The sequence below is a fragment of the Pinus tabuliformis genome, chromosome 7 (genome assembly GCF_031772625.1).
Source record: "Pinus tabuliformis cultivar Carrire ecotype Pingquan chromosome 7, CPIR1, whole genome shotgun sequence".
Lineage (NCBI taxonomy): Eukaryota > Viridiplantae > Streptophyta > Pinopsida > Pinales > Pinaceae > Pinus > Pinus tabuliformis.
The window spans coordinates 37,125,059-37,139,044 of NC_142293.1; the positions used below are offsets into that span (position 1 = coordinate 37,125,059).

The 13,986-nt window shown below is 35.8% G+C and overlaps 1 protein-coding gene across 5 annotated transcripts in view; it reads right to left on the bottom strand.

The window, feature by feature from the left end:
• Positions 1–266: 266 nt before the first annotated feature.
• LOC149245124 (uncharacterized) overlaps positions 267–13,986 on the bottom strand; it is a 129,366-nt gene continuing 115,646 nt past the window's right edge. The window contains exon 11 of one of the 5 annotated variants that reach the window (XM_089457654.1): positions 267–640. In XM_089457654.1, coding sequence (XP_089313780.1) covers positions 549–640 — 92 coding nt within the window. In that variant the 3' untranslated portion in view covers positions 267–548. The remainder of the gene's footprint in view (positions 641–13,986) is intronic. The other 4 variants (XM_089457653.1, XM_089457655.1, XR_016266498.1 and 1 more) reach the window with 4 other exon arrangements.

Genomic DNA, 13,986 nt, shown 5'->3' on the forward strand with positions numbered 1-13,986 from the left:
GCTAGTCATGCAACACTAACTAATCAATGCTACTAACCATCTTCATGCAACCATGACAAGACTCAATCAACAACTAACTATTACAGTCGAGTCTCACTACTTGACTCACTGTTTAACATCTAAAGGGGTTATTCCAATGTCATTTTAAAACACTCTTTCGTCCTCTTCACAGACATTCCCCATATTTTACATTCATGCATTCACTCATTAAAAGTAGTGCATTGTAACTTTAGTCATGTTCATTAAATGTATCATTAATATTGTCATTTATGAAAAGGTTGGTACTCAATTTTCACTTTCACTAGTGAGTGCTCAAAATTGTTCATAGGTGCAACAAAGATCTTATTGTCTTTTATCCTCAACAAAATTAAAATGTCATGAACATAGTTTTGTAGCAGACTTTATTACTTACTATTCTTCAATGCGGTTATAAACAGGAATCATGCATCTCATGTCATACGTAATCTACTGCTTATATCAACATGTATGTTGTTAGAATCATAGCTGAGTTGATGCCCACTAGAAGCATACCCCTTTATTTTTTTACTTTATTTTTTTATTTTTTTTTGCTTAACAATTCCCAAAGGCGCCAATGCTGAAACCTTTAGCTCTGATACCACTTGTAACATCCCCCGATAACCTTGCATGAAAAAGTATGGAGTTAGATTTTTTTTTACACAATTTATCCACAGGTAACCATACAAATTACTATTCCAGATTCCTCATTAACCATCAGATAGAATCTTCATCATTACATAGAATAACTTTAGTAATGGAATAGTAAATTACATAACCATTAAGAACCATTGTTGTAGCATATTAACATAAGCTTTCTGATGTAACCTTGCATCAATTCCATGATTCTTTTAAATCAGTTAGTTAATCATATTTTAAATAATATAAATTTCACATTGTGCAAGAAACCATCATCATCAAACCAATACAATAAGCTATCATATCATTGAACATCGATATACCTTGGAAACTCGTAGGGTGAAAACCAACAAACATTTAGTTTTATTATTAAACGCTCATGAGGGTGTTCACCCCTCACTCAGTGGCTATAATGGAGTCTATCCCTTTACCATTGTCATAAAATATTACAAAGAATATCACTTAAAAAACAACATAACTTGTTATAAGCTATTACCATCATCATGACATCATTTACCCACAAACCCTTTGAGCACATTCCTTCAATCTGCATAGACCACTAACTTATTACCTACCATGATGGTAACTTGATCCATCTTTATATGTCACAGAGTTTTCCCACAACTGCTATTGTCAACAACCTTTGATATCATGATTAAATCAAGTATTAATCAAACCAATTCATAAATCTATACTAGTGGTGCTTCATCATCTATTCATGTACATTCATGAAATGCAAACAAAATATCACGACATGCTTCCTTTAAAAACACTACATATGCATTAATTATAAGTGTATAACCATCAATGCATTTATATAAACAAATACCACATTAACTAATATTCCCCTTGCATAAACACATATTCTTGCAAGACAAATCACTACAACTGTCCAAACATTCCTTTAAAGGAAACTAACACATCAGTTATGATCTTCGTGCATGCGAATTACATAAACTTTATCAAAATAACTAGCCCTTCAACTATTACTTTTGGTGCATGCAAATACGTAAAGAAATCTAACACAACGAATGTTGTTCCTATGCATGCAAATGCATATACTTTCCAAAAGAATTCTTAACACAATAGAGCATGCAAACACATGTTTCCTTTTCGAGGAAATCTAGCATAATAGGGCATGTAAAAACATGTTTTCTTTTCCATAAAACTAACACAATAAAACATACAAATACATGTATTATTTTCCAAATATTATACCAACATTAACCATATATATATTCCAAAGAAACCAACACATTACTATGGTTTTTGTGCATGCAATTCATCTTCTTTCCCAAATAATCTTTTCCAATGTAAGCTAACACAACATGCTATCATTTCCCACATAAAAATGTATATTCTTTCCAAACAAAAGCTAATACAAATCTTGCATGCATATACATGATCTTATTCCAAAAGAAACTAACATAATAGTTATGATAGCATAAAAGTAATCACATATAATTTCTCTAAAAGAATATAGCTCAATAGTTCTTCTATCCATGCAAAGAACATATCTCTATAACACAATGGCTATTCTTTGTGTATGAAAGAGCTTATCATAATAACCCTTCTTTAATGTATGCAACACATATTCCCTTCTCTATAATTCTACCATCATTAACTATTATTTTCATGTAAACAAATACATACTTCTTTTTCAAAAATAAGTTAATATAACATCATTTCTCTATCTTTCTACATGCAAGTTCTCATGCTTCCCTTTCAATAAATTACCATATATAACCATCTTTATGCATAAAACCCATACAACAATAACAAGGTTAACTTAACCTTTTATGCACCTAAATCAAGAAATTAACATAATTCATCTAGTGAGGCAATATTTTCAAGAATATTTACATAATAACTTTCTCTATCTACACTCAAAAACATATTCTGTATATTGCAATGACTACCCTTTTGTACATGCAACATGTATTTTTTTCTAACACAATGACCCTTACTTCAATACACATAATCCTTTCAAGAAACAAACATGCGTTCTTGTTCTTGTATGAACGAGATTCATATGCATGTTTTAATAAAACAATCTTTATTTTTCATCAATTCATGCACAAAACTCATATGAATGTCTTTTTGCATTCAAAACTTTGTATTCTTTAAATAAACAACATGGGTAATATATGCATACATATTCATCAAAACCCTTCCAAGAAAATTAATCTAATTAAATTTTCTCTTTTCCAAGAATATGATAATGTATGCAAAAACATTTCACTTTGAAATATAGTACAATGATGCACGTAATTAATATTTATTTTTCAAGAATTAACATAAAAAATTATTTCAAAAGTTCCAATATAATGTATATTATTATTGTGCACATATTCATATTAAGAGTATATTGGGCCTTAAATATTCCCATGTTTTCATCATACAAAACGACCATTCATAACCTATATTCATGTACTTTTAACCCGTTTCGTACCATAATTCCATAACTTGCTGCCAAATACATATCTTAGACTCTATGGTTGGTTATCATTAGTTTGCTTGACTCTTCTATGATTAAAGATGATTTTTCCATGATTTGATAATGCCGGTTTTGCTAAGTTCCTTTGTCACAGGGTTCCATTGCCGAAATTCTTCACAAGTCAGTTAAACTAGTTACTACAAGGTTGAGTATGGAATGAAATTGTTGTAGGTGAAAATATGAATTTTGTGATCAAATGGTGAATAATCTCGACATTTTGAGACTTGCATCGTGCTCAAAATACCCTCTTTCATATAACCCAGAAATCGTTCAGCAAAATTCATCACCAAAAGGAAGTTAAGGTCAAAACAATTCTTAAGTACAGAATCACGTTGAATGTGAATGGTCTAAATGGGTCAAGTTGGGTTCGGTCCTGAACGCCTTTTGCTGAATGACCTTGTGCTAAACATGGAAGTGGTTCCTCCATCCATGCATTGATCAGAATGAATCCAACCATAGGCTATTTGAAGGCTCTCTAGAAGAATTAGATATTGCATCTTTTAGTTTGTTGTTATGTTTTCTTTGGAAAATAGTTATGCTTTGTTTTCATCAATAGCTCTATATAAAGCCCAAGCTCTGCATGTGCACTCGAAGGGTATGTAATGTTCTGTTGTTATTAATTTTACAAACTTATGTTTTGGAGATCCTAAACTATGTATAACTACATCTAAGCTTTGATTTAATTCGGTCTTGGCATTATCTTGCTGTAAGTAATGGTGTTTGTGTTTTGATTTACATTTTACTGAGTTAGTTTTGCTTCCTCCAGGAGTGGCAAGGGCCCACCACCTCTGGAAACAAGTCTTGTAGTTAATTTAGAACTTAGAAATGGTTTTCTTGGTTGATATATAATAGAAATCTTGTGTGATGAATGATCGTCTAGATTTTGAATTATTAGAATAAATTCTATACTTAAATTTTCACTGTTGTTTCATGGATTAAAATCAACAGTAATAAATCTTATTTCCTATTGACATAAATAAATCAAAAGTCATGCGGGTAATGGTTTGACATGTCACGATTTCCTTTGAGAAACTCTGTCATACAGAACACCTATGAAATCGTATTAATTCAAGTTTACAATTGAAATGTTGAAAGGTATTTTACTCTGCATGTTTCTGAAGATCGTTATTGTCATATGAATGTTGCAGTTCCATATTTCTTGATTGATAATATGATACAATGAGGGAAGAGTTGTGTCAGAAGTAAGGTTTGGTGTGCATTGTTGTAGGATGTCTCAAGTTTTAGCTTCGATTTCTCTGAGTTTCGTTATGAAAAGTAGATTCATTTTTTTCTGAGTTGTACTTTACAGGTGACAACTCTAGATTCAATTGAGTTTTTAGGATAACATTAGTTTAGAGATTCTTGCATTAATTTGAGTTAGTGTGGAAATAGATAAAGGAATGTCTTTTGATGATTAAGTAAAGTAGTAGATTTGTGAGACCCGAGATTTAGATTTAGTGTGCATGCTTTTAGAATAGGATTCTCTGTTTTCGATTAGCATCAAAGTGTGTTAAATGAATTCTGCTTTCATTAAGCATAGTTTTAATTCTGTAATTAGCTTCTGAGCATTTCATAGTTAACATGTCAGTGTGATTTTATTGTCAAGAGGAATAGTGTTTGGGAATGATTTGTTTGAGTTCTGCATTGTAGCAAGCCTTTCTTAGTTGCAATTTTCTTGCTTAAACGAGTGATTGAATAGAGTTAAAATAGATTCTGTAGGGTTTGATGAGTGAGTCCTTTAATATTTATTGGGTGAGAATTGAGTCCTTTAGGTTATAAAACAAGTGTGATCATTTTGAAACTTTGTTAGACTAGTTGCTTGTTTTCTTTTCTAATGAGTGAGTTTTTAATTAGTGATCCAAGTAGAGTAGTGATTAAGGTTTAAGGATTTAGTTTGATAAACTTCTTTTCTTCGGTTTGTGTGATTAGAGATAGCTTGAACGATTTTGTACTTAGACAGTAATTTGATTTCATACCCTAGTTTAGGTTAGATGCTCTGATCCTGCGTTACCTGCGCTTGTGCCTCTAAGTCTTACGACCCTAGATTGATAATTTAATGTTGGAATTATAACACATATAATTTCCCCAATGGAGTCTATAAGAATCACACTAATATCTCAAGGAAATTAATAATCTAATTTTCTTTTCTTTAATGAAATAACTTACTTTCTTTCGGTCGGACGATCCCTGCACGAGTTCGGAAAACTCGAGAGCGGTGGTTGCAGAAACAACGAATGAATAGCTAGGGTTTCAGGTTTCTGAGCTCCATGGAGGCATGCAAAGGGGGGAGCTCCACTCCCTCCTACAAGTAGGTTGTGGCCAGTCACGGCAAGAAACCTTTGGAGTCTGTCAGAGGGGCTGCTGAAGAAAGGAAAAAGAATCTGGAAGAGGATCAGGAGTTTACGAAACCAAGAGAGGTCAGTAGCATGAAAGACAATGAGGAAGAAGACAAAAAACAGGGAGCAGAAAACAAGGCACAGAAGGGGCCATGTAAACCCAAGACTGTCATCACTCCTAGAGTAGTTTTAAATGATCTTGCTCTGCAGGCACATAGGGACCACATGCGGACCTATGCTATCATTTGTAAATTCATGGGATTATGGCCCACTGAGAAGGCATTACAAACATGGATCAAATACCATTGGAAACCGAAAGGAAGTATAGACCTACACCTTGGGTCAAAGGGATTCTTCACGGTGGTCTTTACAAATATTGAAGACAAAGACAGAGTGTTTGAAGGAGGACCCTATTTCTATGCGGCAGCAGGCCTCTACATGCGGCCGTGGATGATGAATTTTGTCCCGGAGCGAGAAACTTTTACTTCAATCCCGGTCTAGGTAAGACTCTACTCCTTACCTCTTGATTACTGGCAAACAGAATCGTTAGCAGCCATAGGTAATAAACTAGGGAATTTTGTTAAAGCCTCTGAGGCCACCAGAAGGGGAAAATATACTTCCTTTGCAAGAATATGTGTAGAGATGGACCTATCGGGAGCCCTACCAGATGAGGTTATCTTGGAAGTTTTTGATGAAGAATGGGTGCAAACAGTAGATTATGAACATATACCTTTCAGATGTCGCAAATGCCATGAGCATGGACACCTATTTAGAGACTGCCCTCTCAGCAAGACAAAGAACAAAGGAAAAACAACAACAATGAAAGACACTGAGATCTTTTACAAAGTGGGTCATAGAGGAAAAGGGGGCAAAAGGGGGCCAAAGCAACAGTAAACAGAAGGGCAACAGGGTAGTAAAATCACATGAGCAAAATCAATTTCAAATAGCATTTTAAACACATAATCTGTATAGTTCGTAAAATCACAAACTCCATAATGTGTAATGATTGATTTGATAGCCGCCTTAATTCCTCCATGACCTCTACATAACTCAACCATGACCTCCGCATCAAATTCCAACGGCCTCATAATCCTCTTCCGAATTTAACTCATACTCCGTTGTACATCTGCATTACACCTGTTGAACCGGTTAATCATGAGAAGCCAATTGACCACGGCTATCCTCCTCTGACGCACCACTCCGCGGTCATTTTATGAATTTGCCAACGTCCATTTGCCAGCCTTTTATTTCAAAATTATGCCAGTCTCACGCTGTCTCCATACTCTCACACCGAGTTTACGATTGCCAGTTCAGGGTTTGTTTACACAGGCCTCTGTTCCATGAACCTGTTCTCATTGCATGCTCTGTATTCTTCCCACATTATAACCACTAGTTTTTTTTCCGCAACCCTTCTTCCATTCTTCGCTCATATCACTGTCCTGCCTCCGTGAAACCATCACTTACAGAGCTATTTTCGACGCAAAGAGGAGGTATGGGTCTTCCTGTAAGAACAGAGCCGGATGGAGCCAAATTTATGGAGGGTTATCCACAACTAAAGAGCATGTTAAGAAAAGCAAGGTGGCTGCAGTTTATTCAGAAGTTCAGGGGTTATAATAAAGAAGTCACGAAGACATTTGCAAGGTCCTTCAACGGTGTGGAAGTCGAGATTGAGGATATCAAATTCTTGGTGACAGAGACATCCATTGCAGCAGCAACAGAGCTCCCACAGGAAGGAGAACGCTGGTTCAAAAATAAAGATTTTGATGAAAAGGCCTGGAGGATCATTTTGCGTAACCCAGGTATGGATATATCCGTTTTTAAACGTGGAATCCCTGTTTCAGCCCTAAAGGAAAAATGGACCAGTCTGGTGTTGATAATCCAAAAATTCATCACGTGTGGAGGAAGGTATGGGTCTATGTACATGTACCATATAAGGTTATTAATGAATTTTCTGGAGGGTCAAACCATCAATATGCCTTATTTCTTATTAAGTAGCTTGAAAAAGATGTTCACCACTGTACAGACAAATCTAGATGACGTGGAGCCTCATCTTTATCATCATGGTCTTATTAAAATTCTGGTTGAAAATCAATTGAAGGAAAGAAATGACACATGGGAACAATTCTTAATTAGAAATTTCTTCCAGGACCCACCTGAAACACCTAAGGGAAGCTCAACAAGAAAAAGTAGGAGAATAAGAACAAATGTAGAAATCCAAAATACTCCTACTAGTATCATTAGAGAAACCAGTAAGGAAGAAATGCTATCTGAAACCTTGATTGAGATCAGAAAACAAGTGAAACAAAAAGGGAAAAGAAATGTTGAAGATGTTTATCAAACCCTAGAACCTTCTTCACAAGAGGAACAAGTACTTTCTGAGAGACTAGTTTATCTTAAGGAGCAGTCAGCTAAGGAAAAAGGAAAATAAAAAGAAAAACAGAGTTTAGAAAAGGGAGATACCAGCTCACAGAATTTAAGAAGAAGCTCAAGACTTAAAGGAAAATTGAAGAAAGTGCAAACTAAAGAAGCCCACTTCATAGATCTAGGAGGGGAAACACCAGAACAGTCACCAGAAATTACTCCTCCTGATCATAGTCCACAGCATTCTCCTTTTTCTCAACCAGATATTGAAATCAATCCCAGAAAGACCACACCAGAAATTGATCAAACTCAGCAACAGATATATGATTTTATTGAATCATTGGAAAATACTGCAACAAAACAAGGAAATTCATCTACTCAGCCTAGTACAGCTCAAGACACTATGATCCAATCATTAAAACAATAAGTCTTTGAACTAGAAGTCCTGAATAGACATATCAAAAGGGAAAATGAGACATTGAAAGAGCAGAACAAGTTGGATAAAATTATCCATGACTACACCATGTTGCATCTTAGATTGTGGCACAAGAAAAATAGGAAATTGAAGAAGAAGAATAGGAGGTTGAGCAGAGCCCTTATCAACCTCAAATACAGGTGCCTGATGATGAAGCCCAGGATGACAGTGACACCAAGGAAGAGGAAGAAAAGGTTAGATGTATTAGCAGAAGTCTCAGAGCAGATGAATTGAAGGAATGATAGTCATAGTTTTGGTTGCATGAGGACATGCAACATCTTCATAGTGGGGGTATGTTGAGCCCCAGAACTACCTCTCTTCTACATAATTTTCTAAGCCTTTCTCTTCCATTTTTCTACACCAGTGCCCCATAAGCTATCAAAGATTGTTACATATTGATTCTAGGAGTGCATTTAAGTGGTTTTCAAACTATATCCTTGTGTGTGCTATTTGATTTAGATTTTGTTCATTAGCTACAGAATGTAGCCACTTTCTGCAGCTGAATTGCAATTCCGCAACTGTTTTCATTGTTCTGTAGGTTACCAGTGTCAGCAAGGGAAACGAGGCACGTGGGTAGCTCAGAAATGATCTACACATGGAAAAGGTCCTATTTTTTCAGCCAAATTCATGAAGGACGGCATCGGTCAAAGGACGGTCAACAAAGAGTCCTACATCCATTAGGTCTTTGTTCCAGCACGTGAAATAAGTCCAAGACCGTTCCTGAGTTCATGGATCCACTTTTGCCAGCTGCAGGTCGTCTCTATGATGCAATCTAACACCCACCTTTTGTAGATTTAATGTTTATGGCAACAAAGACGTTGAACTTACGGGTTCTGTCCTGTTTACGTGTCCTCTGTTGAAGATTTTTCTCCAAATGACAGTTATCTATTTTCCTTTATAAATAAAGCGTTTGCAAACGCAAGTAGTTAGCCTTGATGCTGTTGGTTTAGCGTTAATCTTGTTGTTATAACGAAAAGACATATTCTCTGTTTTGCAATACAAAAACTCTTTTTTCTTATGACTGTTTAAAGCGTGATTTTGAGGTGACAACATATTAACCAAAGGCTGCGCAGAGGGCCCCTGCTGGCTGAGGTTTTGTTTTTCGTTTTTGTATAGTTTCCATGCGTGTTTTCTCTTATTTCCACTATACATTTCTCATAATTCGTTTATGGTATTAATCGTTTTTATTCCTGTACATGATTTTGCAACGTTGTTATATTTTTCACTAATACTGATCAGTGATTTCAGGATAGGTTGAGCTCGAGCTTTTTAATATAATCTTTGCATCAAGTAGTGATCTAAGATTTGCTTCTCTGTTGAACTTTTTAGCTTTTAAATTTCAGTTGTTATGCTTTGATTTCAGTGAGATTTGTTTGTTGCTATTAGCTAGTTTAGATATCAAGTTCTTCATGTTATTTGACGTTATCTCCGGTGCCATGGCTTAACCTGAGAAGTTAATTGGTGAGCTATCGGATTATAAGTGAAGTAATTTGATTTTGCTTTCATTAATCTGCAAGTAGGTAATTTAAATATCAATTCTTCATGTTATTTGACATTATCTCCGGTGCCATGGCTTAACTCAAGAAGTTAATTGGCGAGCTATCGGATTATAAGTGAAGTAATTTGATTTTGCTTTTATTAGTCTACAATTTTTGGTTTTGAGTGCAGTAGTTTAGATTTTATTTCTATAATTAGATGGACAGCAGAGACAATAACTTCATGATCAGCACTTAATCTTTTGCTTGATTTAAGTAGCTGCATATTTACACTTTTTCAAGTACTGATTTTATCAATAGCATGTTTTGAGATCTTTTGAAGTGCTAAGTTTTGGAAGTTACCATAAGGGACATAAATCTTGTCTTGAAACCTACATCCATACTTGACCTTTAAAAGTATTCTTAAGACCTTAGAATAGGATTTCCATTTGCATTAGACACTTTAGGAGACCAACAAGAACAAAACCCCAAAACAAGATAAAAACTGAAAACAATAAAAGTAAGAAAGAGGTTGTCTTGCACATATAGTGCGCCACACTTCATCAGTTTATGACTCCCAGATTGATAATTAAAGTAGCAATTTAGGACATACTAAATTGACTAAACACTCTATTCTAGGAATCTTTTGCCATGCAGGTTAGGTGCTTTATCCGAGAATCCCAAGAGTGGCGCTATTGTAGAAATAAGAAATTCGTTTATTTTGAGTTTTTCATTCGTGCATTAATATTATATTGTTTATTCCATGCAATACCTCAATAGTGTATAGTAAAATTACAGTTAAGCTTGTCATAATATTTTGACTTACCCTCTTTTAGAGAGAAACTAGAGCGTGTGTCAAGCTTGCATGTCACAATTATATCATGCAGAGTTTACCTGGCACAAGTTTTGTAGATATAAGCGGCCAGATACCTATTGGAATTCAAGAGGCAACAATACTACAAAGTGGGAAAGATGTTTCATAGTTAACCTACCTTTCACATTATGGTTAGAGTCAATTTGTTGGCGAGATGTTGGATACCCCAACTTCCTTTTATGACAGTGAAAGATTGAATCCTTCGACATATTCCTCGCTCAATTGTCATAAGCGATGGGTTTTCTAAGAAGTGCTTCACATCTATAAACTTTACCAGAGCTATTATTGAGTCTTTGGATGTGGTTATCTTTTCAAAGCACACACGTACAAGAAGAGAGAAATAATATACCCGACTAATTTCAAGTTATCTTCTTGCAAATAAGGTGTTCCCTTGCTTAAACCTAACGACTCGCTCTGCTTCTTTCTAGTGAAAAAATTTGGGACTTTTCATGAATTGTGAGACAATTCCAACCCCATAACTATCAATTTCTTATTTAAAGTTATACCCACTAGATTAGAAACCGCACAAGGAGAATTCCATTCCCGTTTCAAAATAACCTACAATCGACTTATACCATGCTATTTAATATTTTATGTATTTCTTCGCATCCTTGGCCTATGACATAAAGACGCAACAAGCTACCTTGCATTTTCTATACTAACACTCCTAAACAATAATAAAGTATGCCCAAATCTGTCATTTCAAATGATCTATGCAGTTTACCTTTTGGTTTTTCAATTATCGAAGTTGTTACCTATATTGATGAGATCATCTACAATTGAGGCCACAATGATAATATCCGTTAGAGTTTTATCTGTGTTGCACTAAAGGTGTTTTTTCTTCTGCAATACTCCAATACATTATGGTTTCCATTCAGCGGAGAAGTGTACCTAGTAGCAACCTTGGTCTGTGTGCAAATGGGTTGAATTCACAGTAGACTTTATTTGTTATTTTGAAGGTGTTTCTCCTTCAATAGTACTTCATCTCAGCAGATCCTTTCAATCTACACCTTCAGCAGATGCATACAACCTTGGGGTACATGCTACAGATTCTAGTTTTGTTGTGAGGGTATAGCAACGATGAAAGAAGCGCATCGATTTTAGGCATCTTATGGTTGTTGTATGCAAGCATGCTTGTCTAGTGTTTCCCAAACTTATATAGATCCATATTTAGTATACTTTTATAGTTTGACTTAGATGCTCACTTTTCTTAATTTAGGTGTTTTTCTTAGTACTATTTTATGCACAGATTTATATTTAAGAAAAGTGCACAGTAGAGAAGGACTCTATATTTTGAGCAGGTTACACTCTTCTAGGTAGGAGGTACTCTATTCTAGGGAGCTTCTGTCATGGATGTTAGGTGCTTTATCCTAGACATAGTTCCAAGTCTCTGCCTCCTTGACAAAGTCCCTGCCAGACAAGACACTGGTGGACAGAGTTCCAAGTCCCTAAATTTTCCAAAAACCCACCTGAGCCTAAATATCTAGCCTAAAATCCTTTACATTCCAGTCATCTCTTGGCTACGATTTCATAGAGAGATCCCTGTCAGGTTTGGTAGGGCTAGCTACCAAATTGAAAGCTTGGTCTATGGTTACCTCCGTCGATCTCCTCATCAGCCTGGGACATTGTGGAGGATAACAGAGGACATGACAACTAGGGAGTGCCAAGGTGTTCTAGTGAATGTAAGGTTCCCAAGTCATGGAAAAATGTAATGCTAGTTATGAGGTCATGGCTGCCAAGGTGTGTTAGGGAATGTTAGGGCATGCTAACATGTGTCAGATAGTATGAAGACATGTCAAACAAGCTAAGATGTGCCAAGTGCTAAGGCATGCCAAGATGTACAAGGGTTCTAAGTCCTTGCCTCCTTTTCTTCCATATGCTATGCACTTATGACATTTCTTTTGCAATATTTGGTGAATTTGTTAGTTATAGGTCATTTATAAGTTATAAATGTCTTCAGAGTTTCACTTCTAATTGAGTATTCAACTGAACATATTGATTCTCTTATACATAAATATTTTTCCCTCCACCCACTTTTCATAACTTCAATAATCATTAGGTAGGGACCTGCATCTTCGATGATGCTTTTCTTGTTTAGTAAAATATTGTCGAGACTTTAATTTATTGAAAGTTGTAGAATTTACAATTTATGATGTTTCAATGTCTAATTTTTAAAAGTATAATTATTTAAAGGGTGTTAGCTCAATGGAAGAGCACTTGCTTTACAAGCAGGAGGTTGGTGGTTCGATTCCATAGTGCCTTGACACCCATATGGAATGGCGACAATCAATTTTTTGTGATGGAGGCTCTTTTAACCATCACCAGTGAGCTTTGGAGACATTTTTCGACAATCACCAAAAATATGAAATGGTGATGGTCAACAAACGCCACCATATATACGCATCAATAGTGACGACCCTCAAATGTCTCTAACCATAAATCGTTGTTGTTGATATGAAATGGTGACGGTCGGTGTCTGTCATTATAGTCATTATTCATGACAAACCTTGAATGTCACCACAACACCTATACTTCTGGCAATGCGGTTTTTGGTGACAGTCAACAAACGTCACCATATATATGCACCAATAGTGACGGCCATTAAATATCCATCATAATAAATCATTGTTGTTCATATGAAATGGTGACGGTCACTATCCGTCATTATAATCAATATTCATGATGGACCTTGAATGTCACCATAACACCTATACTTTTGGCGACGCCACCTTTGGTGACGTTCAGTTTTTGGTGACCGAGGCTATGGTCCATCACCATTGCTCATATGCAATGGTGACGGTCGCTATCCGTCATTATAAATCATTATTGGTGATGAACTTTGAATGTCACTACAACACCTATACTTTTGGCGACGCCACCTTTGGTGACATTCAGTTTTTGGTGACGGAGGCTATGGTCCATCACCATTGCTCATATGAAATGGTGACGGTCGTTATCCGTCATTATAAATCATTATTGGTGACGGACTTTGTATGTCACTACAACACCTATACTTTTGGTGACGCCACCTTTGGTGACGTTCAGTTTTTGGTGACGAATGCTCTTTTGACCGTCACCAATGAGCTTATGGTGACATTTTTCGCCCCTCACCAATGTCCTTTTTTCTTGTAGTGTACTATCATCGATAACATTAGGGTTGGATTTTGGACACTGATATTGCCCTCATGTTGCTGGCTTGAATCTAAGAGAGCCATCATCTTCATGCATTAGGGTGACATTGAGGTGTGCTTTGTGACAAGGAAGGACAAGTCGCCTTGGGGAGATCTCTACAAGATCAACTACTATTCTTGGTT